Source organism: Mercurialis annua, linkage group LG8, assembly GCF_937616625.2.
Source record: "Mercurialis annua linkage group LG8, ddMerAnnu1.2, whole genome shotgun sequence".
NCBI classification, from domain to species: Eukaryota; Viridiplantae; Streptophyta; class Magnoliopsida; order Malpighiales; family Euphorbiaceae; genus Mercurialis; species Mercurialis annua.
In genome coordinates, this window is record NC_065577.1 from 5,802,739 (window position 1) to 5,822,869 (window position 20,131).

The 20,131-nt window shown below is 31.9% G+C and overlaps 2 protein-coding genes and 1 long non-coding RNA gene across 3 annotated transcripts in view; 2 read left to right on the plus strand and 1 right to left on the minus strand.

The window, feature by feature from the left end:
• The first annotated feature begins 2,901 nt into the window (after nt 1-2,901).
• On the plus strand, nt 2,902-5,486 carry LOC126659647 (uncharacterized). Its single transcript, XR_007635041.2, has 2 exons — nt 2,902-3,015; nt 4,255-5,486. It is a non-coding gene; the product is annotated as an uncharacterized LOC126659647 (long non-coding RNA).
• A 1,397-nt stretch (nt 5,487-6,883) lies between these two features.
• Nucleotides 6,884-20,131, plus strand: part of LOC126660490 (ras-related protein RABD1) — a 65,559-nt gene continuing 52,311 nt past the window's right edge. Inside the window, exon 1 of the mRNA XM_056103941.1 lies at nt 6,884-6,889. The gene's annotated coding sequence lies outside the window, so the exon portion shown is untranslated. The remainder of the gene's footprint in view (nt 6,890-20,131) is intronic.
• LOC126661319 (cytochrome c) lies at nt 16,777-18,235 on the minus strand. The gene is made up of 3 exons (XM_050355139.2): nt 18,018-18,235; nt 17,806-17,939; nt 16,777-17,150 (listed from the first exon to the last, which is right to left on the minus strand). The coding sequence occupies exons 1-3, from the start codon at nt 18,127-18,129 to the stop codon at nt 17,058-17,060; spliced, it is 339 nt and encodes a 112-aa protein (XP_050211096.1). The 5' UTR covers nt 18,130-18,235; the 3' UTR covers nt 16,777-17,057.

Sequence of the window (20,131 nt, forward strand, 5' to 3'; positions counted from 1 at the left end):
TTGATGAATCGGATTTTTAAACCGTTTCTAGATCAATTCGTGATAGTGTTCATAGATGATATCTTGATTTATTCGCGCACAGAGGAGGAGCATGCGCAACACTTAAGGATTGTGTTACAAACTTTGAGAGATCATCAGCTTTATGCCAAATTCTCGAAGTGTGAGTTTTGGTTAGAAGAGGTAGCATTTTTGGGACATGTAGTATCTCAAAGTGGGATTAAGGTGGATCCTAAAAAGATTGAAGCTGTGATGGATTGGAAAAGGCCAAGTTCAGTGACAGAAATTCGTAGTTTCTTGGGTTTAAATGGTTATTATAGACGGTTTGTGCAAGACTTTTCTAAGTTGTCTGCACCATTAACTAAGCTGACTCAGAAGAACGCGAAGTTCATTTGGACTGATCAATGTGAAGTGAGTTTCCAGAAGCTGAAGGAGTGTTTGACAACAGCTCCAGTTCTGACATTACCAGAAGGTAGTGATGGACTTACAGTCTATTGTGATGCTTCTAGGATCGGGTTAGGATGTGTACTGATGCAACATGGACGAGTTATAGCTTATGCTTCTCGCCAGTTGAAAAAGCATGAAGTTAATTATCCAACCCATGATCTAGAATTAGCAGCAGTGATATTCGCATTAAAGATTTGGAGACATTACCTATATGGAGCAAAATGCGAAAGATTCACTGATCACAAGAGTCTGAAATACATATTTGATCAGAGAGAGTTGAATCTCAGACAGAGGAGGTGGATGGAGTTGCTAAAGGATTATGACTGTACGATACAGTATCATCCTGGCAAAGCTAACGTAGTGGCTGATGCGTTGAGTAGAAAATCAGCAGGAAGTTTAGCTCATGTTACTTTAGTTGAGAAGAGACCAATGATTAGAGAAGTGCATTCGTTGTTTGATCAAGGAGTTCAATTAGAGGTTTCGTATTTGGGGAGTTTGTTAGCTCAAATGACGATTAAACCTACATTGAATGATCAGATTAAGGAACTTCAGACAACGGATCCTCAACTAAAGCATGTTATTGCAGAAGTTCAAAAGGGAATGAACTCTGAGTATAATTTGAAAGGTGGTATTCTGAAATTTGGTACAAGGGTGTGCGTACCAAATGTAGAGGAATTGAAACAGAGAATTATGATGGAGGCACATGGATCTAAGTATAGTGTTCATCCTGGTTCTACCAAGATGTATCACGGTGTTAAGGAGATGTATTGGTGGAATGGTATGAAAAGAGATATAGCAGAATTTGTTGCTAAGTGTCCGATATGCCAACAAGTGAAGTTGGAACATCAGAGACCATTTGGATTTTTGCAACAATTGCCAATACCAGAATGGAAATGGGAAAGAATAACCATGGATTTTGTCGTTGGATTGCCTAAGTCGCAACATGGTTTTGATTCGATATGGGTTATCGTTGATCGAATGACAAAGTCGGCTCATTTCATTCCGATCAAGGTTACCTATACAGCAGCGAAATTGGCACAGATTTATATTGACAAAGTGGTCAGTTTACATGGAGTTCCTGTGTCAATTGTGTCAGATCGAGGATCAGTTTTTACATCCCGATTTTGGCAAAGTCTGCAAGAGGCTTTAGGAACGCGCTTAGATTTTAGTACAGCGTTTCATCCCCAAACAGATGGACAGTCTGAAAGGACTATCCAGACTTTGGAGGATATGTTAAGAATGTGTGTTTTAGATTTTGGAGGCCATTGGGATGAGTATCTACCGTTAGTAGAGTTCTCATATAACAATAGTTATCATTCCAGTATCGAAATGGCACCGTATGAGGCGTTGTATGGACGTAAGTGTAGATCTCCAATTTGTTGGGAAGAAGTTGGAGAAAGAAAGTTGACAGGAGCTGAAATAGTTCAGATTACGTCTGAGAAAGTTCCGTTGATTAAGCAACGTTTAGAAACTGCATTTAGTCGGCAAAAGAGCTATGCTGATGTGAGGAGAAAGGATATAGAATTTCAAGTCGGAGATTTTGTGTTTCTTAAAATATCACCTATGAAAGGTGTAATCCGATTTGGAAAGAAAGGAAAGCTAGCGCCGAGGTATGCAGGACCTTATGAGGTTATTGAGCGAATAGGAGCGGTAGCTTATAAGTTAGCATTACCGTCTGAGATGTCGCAAGTACATCCAGTGTTTCACGTGTCGATGCTTAGGAAGTATATACCTGACCCTCATAGACTTATTCAACCTCAGGAGGTTGAGATAGACGAGGAGTTATCTTATGAGGAGGAACCTGTAGAAATTATGGATACCCAGATTAGGAAACTCCGTAGTAAGGAGATAACTATGGTAAAAGTGCTCTGGAGGAGCCGTACAATTGAGGAATGTACGTGGGAAACAGAGGCGGATATGCGGAAACGATATCCCCACTTGTTTGCTCAAGGTAATAGTTTATTTTGAAATTCGAGGACGAATTTCTTATAAGGAGGGGTGAATGTAATACCCCGTAGAATTATTAGTGTTTATTTTCGTGTGTGTCCGATTTTAATTGATTAGGACCTCGAAAATAGTGAATAAATTCACGTAATGAATTTATAAGGGTAAAAATGTGATTTGCTATGTGTTTGCCTTAAATGTGATTTTTGGCAATTTTACGTGTTAAAAGTGAATTTTGTGATTTCTCACTAAAAACCGTAAAAATAATTATTTTAAATATTTTTAAAGGCCCAAAAATATTTTAACTCAGCCCATATGATATGATTTAATGTTTTTGAATATTTGGTAAAGTTGAGTTTATTTTGCCCCTAGAGTTCGAATTATTTACAAGAATGCCATAATGGCAAACTTGTAAATAATTGAACAACCAAATAATATCTAGATATTTTCTTAAGACAACTTGGTGCCCAAGTCTTCATTTGTCTTCTTCATTTTTGTGGGTGCCGAATCCTCCATAACTCACAACACCAAGCTTAATTCTTTCATTTTCTCTCAAAACTTTCTTCACAAAAATCGTCGGAAATATTGCGTAGATCGTGTGTGTGTGTGTTTGCATGTTCGTTTGAGGTATAATTTCAAGCTCAAAACCTTACTTTTACTTGCTGATGTTGGTTAAGTGTTAGAAACATGCATAGGATGGTTTATATTTGATGTTTGATGGATAATTAGTTGGTTTTGGTTGTTATTTATGTGGGTTTCGGTTTTAAATAATTTTTCCGTGAAAATTAAATTATTTATTTTAATTTCTGGGCTGATCTATATGTTGAGATTTATATATGCTTTAAAGTGAAATTTTTGTGGATTAAAAATGTTAATTAATTCGGGTGTTAATTTAATTAGTTGGGTTTCGATTTTTAATTGTTTTAAAGCTTAAAAATAGCTTAAAAAGAGTAAATAAATTGATTTTTAATTTCTGGAAATAAATTGGTTCATGTATGAGTTATATTTGAGGTTGATGTTAATTAAATGTATAATGGTGAATTTTTAGCGGTTTAATAATCGGGTTTAATTTTAATAACTCTATTCGGCTAAAATTTGATGAAAAGGGTAAAACTGTCATTTTAATTTCTGGACAGAAATAATTCATGAAAAATTTATGAAATATGTTTGATAATTATTTGTGGAGTTCAAGTGATTTTTATGTAGTGTTTTGACGGATTAATAATCGGTTTTGATTATTAATTGATATTTCGGTTTTAATGGCTAAAATAATAAAAAATATTATTTTAAAATTTTGGGCTGCTGTTTTTACAAGATAAAAATTAAAAATGTATTTGAAAATGATTTTGATGAATTTCGGTATAAAAATGGCTTAAAATGAATTTTTAAGCGTTTTTAGCGTTTTTGAGTTTTCCGGCCAAAACCACCGGAATACGGTGACCGGAGTTTGAGTAGAAGGGATAGAGCATGTTGACTCAGTCATAAACTCATTTGGCAGCAGTTAGTGCCGAAATATTTTTGGCAGAAAATAAGGGGGGGCCGAGCCCCGGGTCAAAAATATTTTACGGAAAAATATTTTTGGTTATTTTTGAATTGTGATATGATTGTTGATATTTTCTAAAAGTGTATTTTTAGAAAATTATGTGAATTGAATGTGTGTTAGAATTATATGGAATTATAATTCTATGTTTATTTATTGAAATAAATAAACTATGTGGTGTATCGTATAGAAATACGACGACGCGGAAATAGATAGTCGGAATCAAATTTGGTTTGTGATTATGTGGTTTATATGGTTGAGTCGGTCTAGAGTTTATCCTAGAATTTAGAGTTATTACATTTATTAATGTTTAATCTCTAAATTAGATCCAGCGAGTTTTGTCGCGGAAACCGGCGAGCAAAGGTTTTGAATATTCGACGGGTGGTATTTTTATATTTGGAATAAGCGAGTACTGTGAGTGTGTTTACAACTTATACTGCTAAATATTAGTATTAAAAATATTGCGAACTGCTTTACATGATTTGCAAATGCTTTATTTTATTTTGAATTTAAATCGCATGAACTATATACATAGTTTTGAAACCGATTTAGATTCATTGAAACATGCTTACTATTGGGCGGCAATAGTGCTGTGTGATCACTGGTATTGCATTTAGAATGGGTTGCATGTGAATGTGCTGTGTGAATCCTGGCGACGGCCTGGAAAGTCAGGCGACGGCCTAGACTCTGTGTGAACAGATCTTCAGAGGCAACGGAATATAGACGACCAAAGGCAGTCAGCAAACTGCCGAGATCTGAGAGGTTGAACCTTTTATTAAAAAAAGTGAAATTGGCGACAGTATTTATGTACTGCCGAAATCCGTTGTATTGTAAGAAGAGTCTGGGACTTTCAAATACGTAAAATAAGAATAATCGGATTTGACTGGCTAAAAGTACAAAAAGAGAAAATAAATACGGCCAAAGAAAAATAAAAGGTTAACCCGAATATGATGAAATGATGTGGAATATTTATGTTTCCTGTTTTGAAAGCATATAGGAACATGAATCATGGTTTAGGGTTTCATATGAATCGGTAATCTGGAATGCATTGCTTTCATATTAATGTTTATTAGTACATGTTGTACGCATTCACCAGTTTTTATAACTGACCCCGTTGAATTTAATATTTTTACAGGCGAGTAGTTTGACGTGTGGATTTCCAATTTCTTGTTCCGGAAATCCCTGGCTTGTATAAGTGAGAATGACTTTCCTTTATGTGTCTAGAGTTGCAGTAGCTAGAATAATGAACGGTGATACCTTTATAGTCGTTGGACTTATTTATGCTTTATATTTTATAACGCTTAAACTCTGATAATATGTAATATGTGAATGCTGTGCGAAAGTCCGAGCGACTGCACTTGAATAAAATGCGGCGAACGCATCTGCATGGTGAAATGCAGTTAAGACCATTAGAGAAATGGCCTGCATAGTGAAATGCAGTAATTACCATAGTAAGATGGTATGCATAATGAGATGCATGATAAACCATAGAGAAATGGTTTTGAAACTAAAATGCAATAATTAAAGAGAAAATTATGTGCATGTTTTAAATGGTAAATTTTAATCAGAACGTTTTAAACTGCGATTTTAAAATGTTCGAAAATGATTCGAATTCCGCGAAAAATTTTAAGTGATTTTAATGTATTTTTAAGGCTTGCTACGGGTTTCGGAGCAACCACTCCCATTCCCTAGCGCCGGTCTCGATGCCGAGAATCGGGTCGTGACACTGTTCCTCACTGAGGAACAGATCCGTCGGTCTGTTCCTCACTGAGGAACAGACGACGTTCCTCATGTGAGGAAGACGACCCAGCTGGGTCGTCTTCCTCACCTCAGGGGAGAAAGACGACCCAGCTGGGTCGTCTCTTGTTCTTTGAAGATCGGAGTTGTTCTTCGAAGAACAGCTATGTTCTTCGAAGATCAGAGCTGTTCTTCGAAGAACAGCTCTTGTTCTTCGAAGAATAGATCGAAGAACAGAATTTCTGTTCTTCGAAGAACAGAATCTCTGTTCTCGAAGAGGACGACCGGAGACAGCGGGGTCGGCGGCGGCGTGAGTGTTTGGGTTGTTGGTGGATGGATTGGCCGAATGGTTTAGGTTAGATTGAGTTGGGTTGGATTGAGCTGGGTTGAATTGAGTTGGTTGGATTTAGTTGGGGTATTTTGGGTATTTTATTTTATTTTTATTTTTTGATGACGTGTCAGATGATATGGCGCCGTCAGATTTTTTTTTTTAAGAATGTCAGTTGACCAGAAAAGACGGCGCCAGGAGTATTTTTGTCCTCAGGGGGTTTAGTGAGCGCCGACACAAAGATCAGGGGGTTTAGCGCCCGTACCCCTTAAAGTCAGGGGCCATGGGTGATTATTTGCCCTATAAATGAGAATTGTTTCATTTGTATCTTAAATAAATGCAAACATGGAGAATATATTTATTTTTATTCATTACAATGGACAATGGAATCAAAGCATGAAGTACATTAATTTTGAAGCAATGAGAGTGTTGGTAGGAAAGGATAGTGATTATAAAGAATTTCTGCAAATACTATCACAACAACTTAATGTGAACCATATATCAACTTGCCTGGAGATCAAATATCAGGTGAAAATAAATTATCCATCAATGAAGATAACTAACAATGAGAACTTGTAATTCTACTTGGAACTAAAAAAGTATACAACAGATTGTATGATGTGTAAATGCGTTTCATTCGTGTCATCCGGAAAGGAATTAGCATTCTTTGAGTCGATTTTTAATATGTCAAATGCGGATATCCACTCGGCACAACAATCGGCAAATGAAACAAATCAGCACAGAAGGTTGAATCAAATTAACAGTTCATGTAGAGGTTTAAATGCATATCTACAAGATGTCGGATGCAGTAAGTGGGCAAGAGCACATTGTGAAAATAACCGTCACAAATTTATGACAATAAACATAGTGGAATCAATGAATTCCAAAATTAAAACAAGTAAGGATCTCTCCATCACTACGTTACTTGAGTACTTACGAACCTTGGTACAAGAATGGAGCTATGCAAATAGAACCTTGGCAAGAGCAACTTTCACAAGCCTATCAAAAAGAGTAGAAGATATCTTGAATGAAAATTATATTCTCTCTCTGAAATTGGTGATAAGATTTAATTATGTCATATTAAATAAATAAAGTTCATATATAATTGATGTATAGTTTATTTATGATTTATATGTATAACTGCAAATGCAGGTTTCAAACTCAGATGACGCTGTGAAGTCAATCTTTGAGCATACAACAAAGTTCATTATAGATCTTAAAGAAAGAAGATACACATGCAGGGGGTTCCAAATTGATGAAATTCCTTGCCCACATGCAATGGCAACACTCAAAAATTTGAATTAAGATTGTAAAGAGCAACAAGATAAATTTTATTTAAAATTGAATTAAAGTGGTTCAGTTGATATAGGTTCACATCAGGTTGGTTTTCAGTTTTATAATCTGTCAAATATATTTTATATAAAATAGAGATTCAATTTGTGTATTATACTAAATCTCAAAATCCCTCTATATAAAATGTCACTTAAGATTGTAAAGAGCAGTAAGACAAATTTTATTAAAAATTGAATTAACGTAGTTCAGTTGATATAGGTTCACATTAGGTTCACATCAGGTTAATTTTTTGTTTTATAGACTATGAAATACATTTCAATTAAAATAGTTACTCAATTCTATAATAAAAATAAAGCATCCATAAAATTCAGCTGGAATAAAAGCTAAAAAATAAAATTAAAAACCATCAAATTCGTAAAACCATACAACAAGATAAAAAATAATTCCATTATTTGTCAGCACTTCTTTCCTTTGGTGTGAGATTTGATCGGTTGACGGAATCCGCAACACCATTAATTGCAGTGTTCTCAATATTGGCAGTTGCAATGTTATCAACTTCACGATCAGCCTTCTCCGAAATCGTGGCCTCCGATGAAGAACCATAACCATCACCATCAATATCCCTTCATTAACAGCCTTCCCATCAGCTGCATCTTCATTTGCATCTTTTTCACTCAATGGTTTATCATCGGAGCACGTATCCTCAATGTTTGCATTTATGGACGCAAACTTGTCAGCACTTTCTTTCTCCAGTGTAAGATTTTATCGGTTGACAGAATCCTCAACGCCTTACTCAACTCCAATAAAGCTAGCATTAAAGCTATCATTTTTGAAATTATCCTTAACAGCAAACTCTATTTTTTCTTCTTTTACCACACTAGATGTCTGCATGCTCGAAGATCGTTGCTTATTTTTGTTGACAACCTGCTCAACAAAAAAATAGTTCATATTCAGTTCATATATAGTTAACTTTCGGTTCCAAAAACATAAACTGAAATAACGATAACTTAAATATTATTAAACATTTATAATCGGCTCAGATTCATCATAAGAAGACTTAGCTAAGTTGGTAGGATCTTCGTAGACATATGTTTTACCATCGACGTATGTCTCATCGCTATCATTACCGTTATCGTCACGAGAGGAGGTAGCATCTTTCTTCGAAGTAGACAAGCCATCAACTTAGAGATAAATAAGAATAATAAAACAATGAATAATGATCAGTAAAAATATTTCTAATCAACTGATACTTTTCTATATTCTCATAAGAATTTCAAGCTGTGGATCGAACTTTAGTATTATTAGTCTATTAGCATCATACTCTGATACAAACTCAGCAAGATTCAATATGCCAATTCTAGAATTTCATCATCATCTGAACCAAACAATCTAATTGTCCTCAAACAAGGCACTACCCACCTCCTCGTGTGCAAGACTTTCTCTTATCAACATCTCATAATCTTCTAGTGAAACTTCCCATCTTTTAATCTATAGCACCACAAAATTCTATAAATTAAAATCAATTGGAATTTATTGTCACCTTAAAATTGAGAACGAATTAACTAGTTTCTTATTAGACAATCAAGCAATGATACTAACCAAAAAAAGCGCGACCGCTGCCGGAAGCATCGTCGCCGTTGATATCGACATCCACAATTTGTTGATCTACTTTATGTTCATCTTCCATCTAATTTGGGTTTTTTTAATGTTCTCTCCAATTTTTCTGTCCGACCACCGCAGCCGTTGGTATTGACTGCCACCATCGATCGGGCCATCGTCAGCTGGAACATCATCGGCTGAACCATCACCTTTCAAAATCTAATTCATATATGTTAACTTTAAGTGAAGGGTAAAATAGACTTAAAATTATATTGAGGTACACTATCTAAATAGATTTGAAAAAAATGAGAGATTGTTGCAATAAAAAAAATCTTGAGTCACTAACATAAATTTTTCAATTTTTGAGTGATTTGGTGTAATTTTCTCATAAAATTTTGGAGTGCAACTATAAAACTTCAAGAGCAAATTATTATGAAACTCCCTACATATATTGTAATTAACAGTTTAATACCTTTTATTTGAAAATCTTATTTAATGGTCTCTCATTTTTAATTTATTAACTATTAGACCCTTATATCAATTTGGGATATACTAAATCGTTAACAAAATTGAAAGTGAGGAAAAATCGTTAAAAGTGAGGTACCAAATTGTTAATAAAATTAAGGTTTAATGCCTTAAAAACCCCGACCTTTCATCCCCTTTTCAATCCTATCCTGACGTTGAAAAATTGTCAATTTTACCTCAGTTTGCATTTTTTTATTTCAATTATACCCTGAAGCATAAAATTGACCTTTATTTATGTGACAAAAATTCAATAAATTTTCTTAAAAATGGTCAATTTAATATAAAAAGTTAATCTTATGCAAAAAGGGTCAATTTAGAGAATTTTTGCCAAATAAAAAAAGGTCAATTTTATGCTTTAGGGTACAATTGAAATGAAAAAATGCAAAATAGGATAAAATTGACAGATTTACAACGTCGGAGTAGGATTGAAAAGGGATGAAAGGTCAGATTTTTAAGAACTAAGCCTAAAATTAATAGTGAAGAACCAATCTTTAACAAAATTAAAAATGGGTACACATTATTTACAAATAAATGATGAAATTTATGAAAGGGTCTAATAGTTAACGGAACTGAAAGTAAAACCATTAAATAAAATTTTAAAAATAAAAAATATCAAACTATTAATTATAATATAGCTGGAGGGTCTTAGAGTAATTTACTTGAACTTTAAAGTGCCACAATTCCCTTCCTAAGAGAAGGAAAGGCTTTGACATATTTCGATAATTCTATAAGCTATAGAGTTAATCTATTCAAAAGTAAAAATAATTAAAATTATACATATTAAAAACCTAACAGTCCAAATTTCTACATTTCAAAATTTTCATAGTCTTCTACTCATTTGGATTGAGCTTGAATTAGAATGATTAATATTTTTTACTTGAAAATGAAATACTATTTTTTAAAAAAAGTTAAGACTTTCATTGATAATAATAAAAATTATAAATATGAACAGTTTCTCAACAAATTGAGTAAACTATTCCCAAAAAAATGACAAGAGCGGTAAAAACCGTCATCGAATAGGACTATTAACCACCATCACCCATACAATTACAAATAGTATAAAAACTATAAATCTAAAAACTAACAACATAAAAAGCATAGATTTATAATAACCTAAAACCTATAATAAATTACAAATATTTAAATCTATAAAAATATTCGTCGAACACGCTAGAATAATGAAGATGCCGAGGAAATCGCTGAAGACACTGGAAAAAAACCGAAAAAGACGCCATCAAAAAACCCAAATGACAAGAAATTAGGACCCATATAAAGAAAAAAGAGAACCTATTTTAGAGTAGAAAAAATAAAATGAAAACTAAAAAAATCCAATAAAAACTATAACTTATGGAAAGGATGCCATTTATTTGATTCAGGGAGGTGAATCTATACAAAAAGAATGACCAAAGCTATCTCCCTTAAAAAAGTGTGGCACTGTTTGCAAGAAAGAAATTAGGATTTCACTTGAGAAAAGGCAGCATAGTTATAACTGGCAATGGATTAAGCACTTGCAAAATGAGATACTCTTTTAATATAACACATAATGTATCTAATAGTAAAACCTCTCCTAATCTTGAAAGAACATTCTGATTAATTTTTGTAATATTAGTTTTCTCCAATATCCCAATTAAAATCTAAAATAGCAATTTATTGTTTGATTGAAATTGAAATGTTATCAGCTTAGAGAATATTAATATATATTATTTATACACACCTTTGTCATGGTGAATGAATATATATCATGCAAATGATAGTCATCTATATCATCATGAAAAATTTGTAGATTTATTCACAAAAAAATAAAGTATGAACCAATTAAGTATAGCTCAAATGATATCAGTATTGTACTACAGACTATTATATCGTGGCTTTAAATTTTTTCACTAGTACATTTTCTTTTTAATCTATACTTCTATACTATATATAAAAGTACGGATGGGGGACACATTTACGTTAATGTCCTTTTCACTTATAAAATTTAATTATTGATTTAAAACTATTAAGATAATTATTAAAATTAGAGTACTAACTAAAATAAACTACTATATTAAGATAAGTTAGAGTACTAACTAAAATAAAATACTATGTTGAGATAATTGTATAAAGTACTAATTAAAATAGACTATTTTAACTATTTAATAATTACTATTTTAATTATTTTTTAATTATATAAAATTCTAAATAAGATAAACTATTTCAATGAACTTCTATTTTAAGTTTTACTTTATATTTTCTATTAAAATTATCTATAATTTTAAAATTTGAGTACTAATTAATTATTTTTTAAATAATTAAAATAGTCATCTAAAATATTTAATAAGATAAACTATTACAAATCAACCATTATTTTAAATGTTATTTGATAATTTGACGAGTCACACTACGAGTCACGTGTGAAATACAAAAAACGACACTAGTTATTAAAAAGTATGAAAACTGAGAAGCTAATTAAGAAAGAGCATGTAATTTTACATGCTAAATATATAATTTAATTTAATTTTTAAATTTTATCTATTTCACTTGTGACACCTCTTAACTTTTATTTTAACATCGAAATTTTAAGTTTTACCTATTTCATACCTCAAGTTTGCTATTCTATGTTAAGTGAAATCGCGGTTTACCAGCATAGATTTGCACGAATTTTCAAACGCAGACCAAGCAATATGTTGACGTGGCTAAATACTAAAGATAGACAAATGTTTTTTAGAGATAAAAAAATAAGCATACGTTGATATTGTATATTCATAATATGTCTTTAACCTTTTAAATTGTGAAAACAAAATAAAAATAATTCTGATGATGAAGAAATTTCAACTATTTTTCACTTTATTACATATCCAAAAAAAATTAAAATCCATAAATATATGACATTATATTGCAATTTTATTCAACTTTTTCAATAAATTTGATTGTATCAATATTTCACCTTGTTACAATATCTATTTATTTTATTTACTTTTTTTGTTCATTTGTAGCTTCAAATTTGCTTTTTTTTTGCTTCAACCACAAAATAACTAGAAAATTTAGAATTAAATTGACGTTATTTTTGATTTCTTTGAGATAAGAGTTAAATTCTGCAATTTTAAAAAAATAGTTTTGCTAACTAATATAGTATAGAAATAAACTTTAATTGAGATAATTAAATTAAGTTAAAAAAAATTATATAGAACTGCAGTGAATTATTATCAAATTAGAATAGATTTATAAACTTCAAAAGTGTTGACGTATTGGATATATATATATATACACACACACACACACATGAGAAAGTTGCTTAAGTTTAGGCTAAAATATATAAAATTTAAAGTTTGTTTTCTCCAATATATATGGAGCTGTAACTTCTACAATTCAGAAATCTAGGTAGCACGGACACGGACACGTATACGGAAAAATGGAACACTCGAGCATGGCGAAACGGTGTTATTTTAAGATTTTTTATGTAAAAAAACGAAGTTTCGTGTCCGAAAAGTCAAGTGTCTGAAACGTTTTTAAAACGGGATATATTTATTGAATGAAGTGTCCGTGCTACCTAACTTTAAAGTAGCGTATCATCCATTCGAATGGGGTCGCAAATGTTGCTCGCGACAATTTTGGTGAAGGATCTAGATCTTTTACTGGTCAGCACCATGTCTGTGCATGGACAAACCAGCAATAGTAAACAAATTGGAGCAGCTATCGATATACAGAGCAAAAGAAATAGGTATTGGTTTAGCTAGAACCAAATACTTCAGCAGATGGTAGTTGTAAGAGAATTGTTTTTAGTCATAATGTTTGTCTTTTTGAATACAAAAGAGTATTTATTACTGTTTTCTTAAATTTAAATCTCTATTAAAAAGACTATGAAGAATAATCAAATGAAAGCTAGTAATCAAATGAATAACCATTGAGTTATAGCTCAAACGGTATAAGCGTCAGGCAGCAATCTGCTAGGTCGTGGATCGATTCCTCCCACAAGCACTCCCCTGTCCCCTAATTATCAAAAAAAAGTGTATATAAACTAAAACATGTTTATTAGTCAATATGAAATAACCTAAAACGACAAATATACTCAAGTTAAAAAAATTCTACAAAGAAATATTTTTAAAGAACCAAAAATGCATCAAGGCATGTGGATTTAAAAAATCTCAAGATGAAAAAAACATAAAAATAGTTTAGTCGGCATAGTCTTCTCTCTAGGTTTAGAGAGAGAAAATTTTATTGAGAGTAAAAGTTTGGTTTTTCTTCGATTTTGAGTGTAGAAGACGGTGATCTTCAGTTTTTAGCCGGAAATCGTCATCTCTTATCTCGTTTTTTTGCTATGTTTGCGTTATTTTTCAAAAAAATTGCTCCGTTTCTTAAAGATTTGTGTGTATCAATAATATTATCTAAATATCTGAATCAAATTTCTTTTAAATTTAACTTTTTACAAAAATTTCCAAAATAGTAGAGCATATGATAAATTTTAATGACAAAACTTTTGGCTGTCCTGTAAGGTTTATATATATATATATATTACTATATATATATTACTATATAAGGTTTTTTTGTCATTTATATAAAATTTTAATAATTTTTTTAATACGTGCGTTTTATTGAAATGGACATTCTAAATGGGCCTCTTTAAATAAGTATCTATAAATAGCTAAAATATTATCAAAAAAACAACGTCAAAGTTTGTTTTTGAAATATACAATTTGTATTCTTTTTTTTGCAAAAATAACTTTCATTATTCTCAAAACTATTTTTTTTAATCTCAAAAGTACGATTTTGGTTAACCAGCGGTATACTAACAGATAACTAATGATATACTAAAATATTTATGTTTAAATACATAATTTAAGTTTACTAAAAAATTATTAATGATATATTAACAATTAATTAGCTATAAATTTATCAGCGGTTTACACACGATTCACTAACAGTATCCTAAAAATAAAATAATTAATTTTTAAAAAAAATACAATTTGTTTAAAATACACAATTTAAGTTTGTCAACGGTTTACTAACGATAAATCCAAAATAAAATTTATTATAAGTTTACCAACGGTTAACCCAACGTTTGCTAACCGTGTACTAAAAATAAAATTATTGGTATACCATCAGAAAACCACTGGTTAACTAACAAACTATCATAGATACACAAGTGAAAAAAATTACATTAGCAAATTGAGAGTATCATTACAGGACAGCCAATGGTTTACACAAAGTTAACCACTGGTTAACCAACACCCGAAACATTAAAAAGATAAACAAGTGAAAAAAAATAACAAATCTGATACCATACAATAAAAAAAAACTCAAATCAATCTCAATAAAGCTCAAGAGAACACTACCAAATAAACAAAAAATAAAATCCAACCCGACACCATTGAAATAACAAAGACCCGAAACAGCAAATATGTAAAGGATTAAACAGCAACAAGGCAAGGGAATTTGCAGCAGAGTCGTCGTAACAGCAACACATCAATGGTGGTACTTCATTCAGCGGATCAACAATGGTGGGTCTTCATTCATCGGAGCAGTTTGTCGTTCGTTAACCTGAAAGAAGCAATTATTTGTTTGGTTCTTTAATGGTGTGCAGCGAGCTGTTGGTAATGGTGGAGATCGGAAAGGAGAAAGAAATTGGAGTGGATGGTTAGTCGTTGTGGAGGCAAAATGTATTTAAAGAAACAAAGAACAGATCCTATCTTTACTTACCTTAACTGATTACTACTCCCTTTTTTGTAAAGGGAAAAGTTTAAAAAAAAAATTCACTTCGTATTTGTCAAAAACATAACCTTGCAAGCGCTCTTTTAGTTTAAGTGAAGTCGCGGGTTCGAACCATACTCATGTATGCAGCCCTTTAAAATTTGGGGCCAGAGTTTGCCTCCTGCAAGAAACCTACACGACTCGAATGGGGATTTGTCTGAATGTGAAAAACTTAAAGGTGTCGTCTCATAGTTGACACTCGTTTAAAAAATCTCATGTGTACCCAAAAAAAAGCATAACCTTGCACCGTTATTTTTAAATTAAAAATGCTTATCCCAGTATTCTGTGTAATTAACTATCCTAAATATTCAATATTGGGAGCACAGGAAAGAAAGAGCTCCTTCTGGAAAGAAAGGGATGCAGCTGTGTAATAGCGTGGAATCAGGTTAAGGCGTCGGATAGTAATGTTCACAAGCCACCTAATTAATTCTTCATTTATTTTGTTAATTCTAGAACATTCCTGCTACTTCATTTTGATTGTCACTGCGTTATTCTATGCGTTTTCGCATGACGTTTCCTCTATGCGTTTCCGGCACGGCACTTCTTCCTTGTCCGAGTTCAATGCAACGGCTCTTATTTTTTTATCATTTCCGCTCTTCTATTTTTCCTACCCCTATTACTGAAGACATTATCTTTTCAGTCCCTACACTTATCCCACTTTTGGTATCCAGTCCACACAAAAACAGGCAAACGAGACGAGAAAGATAAATTTCTCAAAATGTGAACTTCCTGGACAAAAAATAAACTTTAATAGATCTGCAAAATAATGCCTCCTTCCTGTATCATTTTAGAAGTCTTGCTTCATTCTCAATTTATAAAGACTAAGAAGATATTTCCGCTCCATAAATATTAAAATAGTCGAACAGAGTGAGAAAGTAGCACTGGCCATAAAAATTAAACAGACTCCCTTTGTGAAGAAAACCATCATCTTCCTATCCAATCCAAACCCCATCTGAATATACATTTATGCTTGTAAAGGTCCTGTTAAAACTTGAAGGCCGACCTACACGTATCTAGTATTACCATAGTCTAAGACTTTCACTTTATCCTATTACCTGTGTTATGTATCTAAATATGCATGTTCAAGCACCCTACCCACATACTTCACCCCAACAGCCTTCCGACACAATCCCAAAGAATTCAGGGCCAGCAACTTATAACAGTAAATAATGTTTCAGCAGATCTAACAGAGATGGAACTGATCTGGTTTGTAATCCAGAATTTCATCAACTTTCAGAATCCATAAAGATCTAGAGAGTCATCCTAGTAAGAAGCTAAACTGAAAATATATAGTTCACAAACTAAAATAAAGCTGAGAAGCACATGAAAGAAGTATTAGCAGATGGAACACATTAAGCTTATTATATCTTCGAGATGGAAAAACATCATTTACCATCGCACGTCATAGGAGCAAATCCAACATTAAAATACCTCATAGATAGGCTACTGCATACAAAAAGAACCAACACCATCACATGAAACCACATAGCACCAAGATCCATTGTATTCACCCCTGAGGACATAATATTAATTCAAACCCACAACACTTTGCAATTAAATGCAATGAAAAAGACAAGAAGATCCTTTGACAACTTGTAGAGAAATGCAACCGAGTAGTATGAAGCTAATAACATGTTCATTCAAGAAAACCAAAGTATTTAACTTCAATTTATAATAGACATCAGCAGCCAGTATGAGCTACACAAGTTTAATGAAATTCATAAAATGCCTCATGAAAAGGGTCTTGGCAGAGTTTTCCCTCATCTTAACTCTCAAAACAAAGAGCTTTTTTAAAGCCTAAAATATGTGTTATTTCAACAAGTGGATAGTTTTCTAATCCTTTGAATAAAAAATAATTGTTTTGGGGTAACCATTAATGTTTCGAAACATTTGCTAAAATAGCCATACTAATCAAGAAGATCAAGCAGTAGCTTCCTTGAGATAGGCAATGAGATCTGCACGATCCTGTGGTTTCTTCAATCCAGGGAAGACCATCTTAGTTCCGGGGATGTACTGCACATAAATAATGAAATAAATATGTAGATACAATTAATAATTAAAACATGCTCACATATTATAAGAGAGACAACAGAGAGCCTTCTAAATGTGCATCCGAAATGTATCATTAGCAGACCACAGTAGAACAAGATCATTTTTGGTTATGAGATATAAAGCTAATTGACATATATCATTAGCAAACCATTTGAGCTCATCCAAATTTAGCAATTATAACCTAAGAAACAAAACAACTACTAATTGCACCAATATTAAGCAAGTAATTCAAACAAATTGTATACAATAGGATCCTATAAAGTCCAAACAATAAGTATCCAATTTGAATACTAGATTTCCGATTGATTTCGATAATCAATTCTATCACCAAATCTAATCAAATAAATAAAACTCAACAATCTAGCATGTTGCAAAACAAACTAATTCCCCAAAATAATAAAATTATGCAACTACTTATAAAATGATTTAATGCATAATTGCATGACTTAAAAAATAAAGTTCAATCAACTATGACCTAATAAAAACATCATGCTACGTATTTATCAATCAACTATTTCATGATCTAACAAAACAACCATCAAAATTAATCAAGAAATCTAAAATCATTGCAGAAACCCTAATTTAATAATTTAAAATCAATTCAATACACAGATACCTTCTTAGGGTTAAGCAAGTAATCATAAAGAGTATCCTCTCCCCATGCAACAGCCCTATTCTTGTTCGCCGACGAGTAAGAATATCCAGCAGTTGTTCCCGATTGTCTCCCAAACAGACCGTTCAAGTTCGGACCTAAAAACAACAATTAATCAAAATTAATATCCTCAAATCAGATCCACAAATAAATCAAACAAAAATCAAAATATAAACCTTGTTTGTGACCGGCGCCTTTCTCGACGGTGTGACATTGAGCGCACTTAGTCCGGAAGATCTTTTCTCCGGCTTTGCCGTCGCCCGGTGGTGCTTGCTCGAACGATGCCATTTCTGTGTACAGTAGATCGGAGAATTGGTTTGATTGTTGCCGCTAGGGTTTCGATTTGTTTGTTGAAAGCTTGAGAGAAAAGCAGAGATTGATTTGCAATTAGTTTAATTTAAATAATTATGACGACGTCAGCGCTGTATCGGTGGTTGCACGCGACATTTTTTAATTGACGGGATTGCCCCTTGTGTTTTGTTTTAATTACTACTATTATTGAAAAATGTAGATTCTTGGTCACGTAACCACGAGATGATTAAAATAAATTATTTTTTACAACCTTGATTTTTATATATTTCATGAATTAGCCATTTTGGATGCAAATCTCTTTATAAAAAAATTTATAATTTTTGAAAGATATTTTATGTAGTAATTTACACAAGTTGTTTACAAACTATCCTCTTTCTCCAAACTATTTTCTAATTTTTTTTTTTTTTGGTACAGGGTACATGAGGTGTCCTGAACGGGTCTCAACTATGAGACGGCACCTTTAAGCCTTACTATTTTCTAAATTTTAATTCATATTCTAAGTATTTGAAAAAATTATTTAACAATTCGATGGTTTATGTCGGTCATTTTTTTTTAGTTTTAACGATGAGGCGTGTTGAGTGTTGTTCTTTCATAAACATTTAAAATTCTAACTTTATAATGTGGCGCTCTATGAAAAAAATTAAACGCCTATAGAGATTTTCAATTTGTACGTTGTGTCGATAAAATTGATAAAACGGTGCAAAAGTAATATTAGAAACATCAATTTATGAAATACAAAGTTAAAAATAATCAGAAAGTCAATTAAAATTTAAAGACAGCTCGAAGCGACCAATAGCAATCCAACACAATTGTTGTAGATTACTCATTTTCTCTTTAAAAGACTATGTTTTAAAAAGATATAGTTGATGTCTGAATCTTTTTAAATTTTTTTAGTACTCGGACTTTAATTCTTTTAAAGTTAGTATTTTAATTTTTAAAAATTATGCAAAATTAGCGCTTTTGATAGTTTTACAATGATCAATGTACTAAAAAGATAAAAAGAAGTTCTATTTCACTTAAAATTTCACTATCATATTAGTAAAAGAATAGTAATATTTTATACAAATAATACATTTTCTATTTGACATTAAAAGTTAAAAATAAAATTATTAAATTTAAAATTTATTTTTAGTTTTATAAGTAGTTTGATGATCAAAGATGGCTAAAAATACTCATTTGATATGTATTTTAAAAGTTGAGATATTAATATGAAATGAATAAAAGTTCAGTCATTCAAATAAAATACTTTAAAAAGTTTACACACCTCCAATACAATGTTTCCTTAAAACGTGTAAATATATTAAAATGCTGATCCTATAATGGCATGATGGTCATTTAGCTAAATATCTTTGTGCTCTTAGAATAGTCTAGAAAGGTTGAATGAGAAATGATTTTTGAACTTTTTTACTCCCTTTCCTGTTGAAAGCACTGGTTAAGGCTGAACACACGTGGCAAAATGTGAGCTGGAAAAGTAGAAAATGAGTTGTTCTTTCCATTTTTTATTCACATAACTCTGCCTTATGTTGACTCATGCTACACATCATTTATGATTCAGTCATTTAAATTAAATTTATCATTATAGAATCAATTTTCCATATGGCTAACGCACAATTGGTTTGTTGCACGAATGACGTGGCGCAACGGTTGTGTGCAATAATTTTTCTTGAAATAAATAAATAAATTAAACCTGAATTTAGTAAACGCCGTTAAGGATGATAAGTGAATTAACTGAAGTCATTTGAACGTTTACATTCATTTACAAACAGCTACAAAAAATTACTAAAGACTATGTATGCAGTGGTGGAGTCACCCAAAATAAAAAGGGCATGTGCGCTGTTTATGTAAAAATAGTTCATATGCACATGTCATTTGAAAATATGTTATTTGTTCACCCTTTTAATTTCAATGAATTTTAATTATTATTTAAAAAATATTTTATTGTTCTACTTATTTTCTAGCGATAATGAATAATTTTATA

Excerpts from the sequence above, each read along its gene's own strand:
- LOC126661319 (XM_050355139.2), bottom strand. The coding sequence starts at position 18,129 with ATGGCATCGTTCGAGCAAGCACCACCGGGCGACGGCAAAGCCGGAGAA. Across the intron at positions 17,940-18,017 it reads AGGCGCCGGTCACAAACAAG|GTCCGAACTTGAACGGTCTG; the intron begins GTTTATATTTTG and ends TGTTGTTTTTAG. Across the intron at positions 17,151-17,805 it reads ACTTGCTTAACCCTAAGAAG|TACATCCCCGGAACTAAGAT; the intron begins GTATCTGTGTAT and ends ATTTATGTGCAG.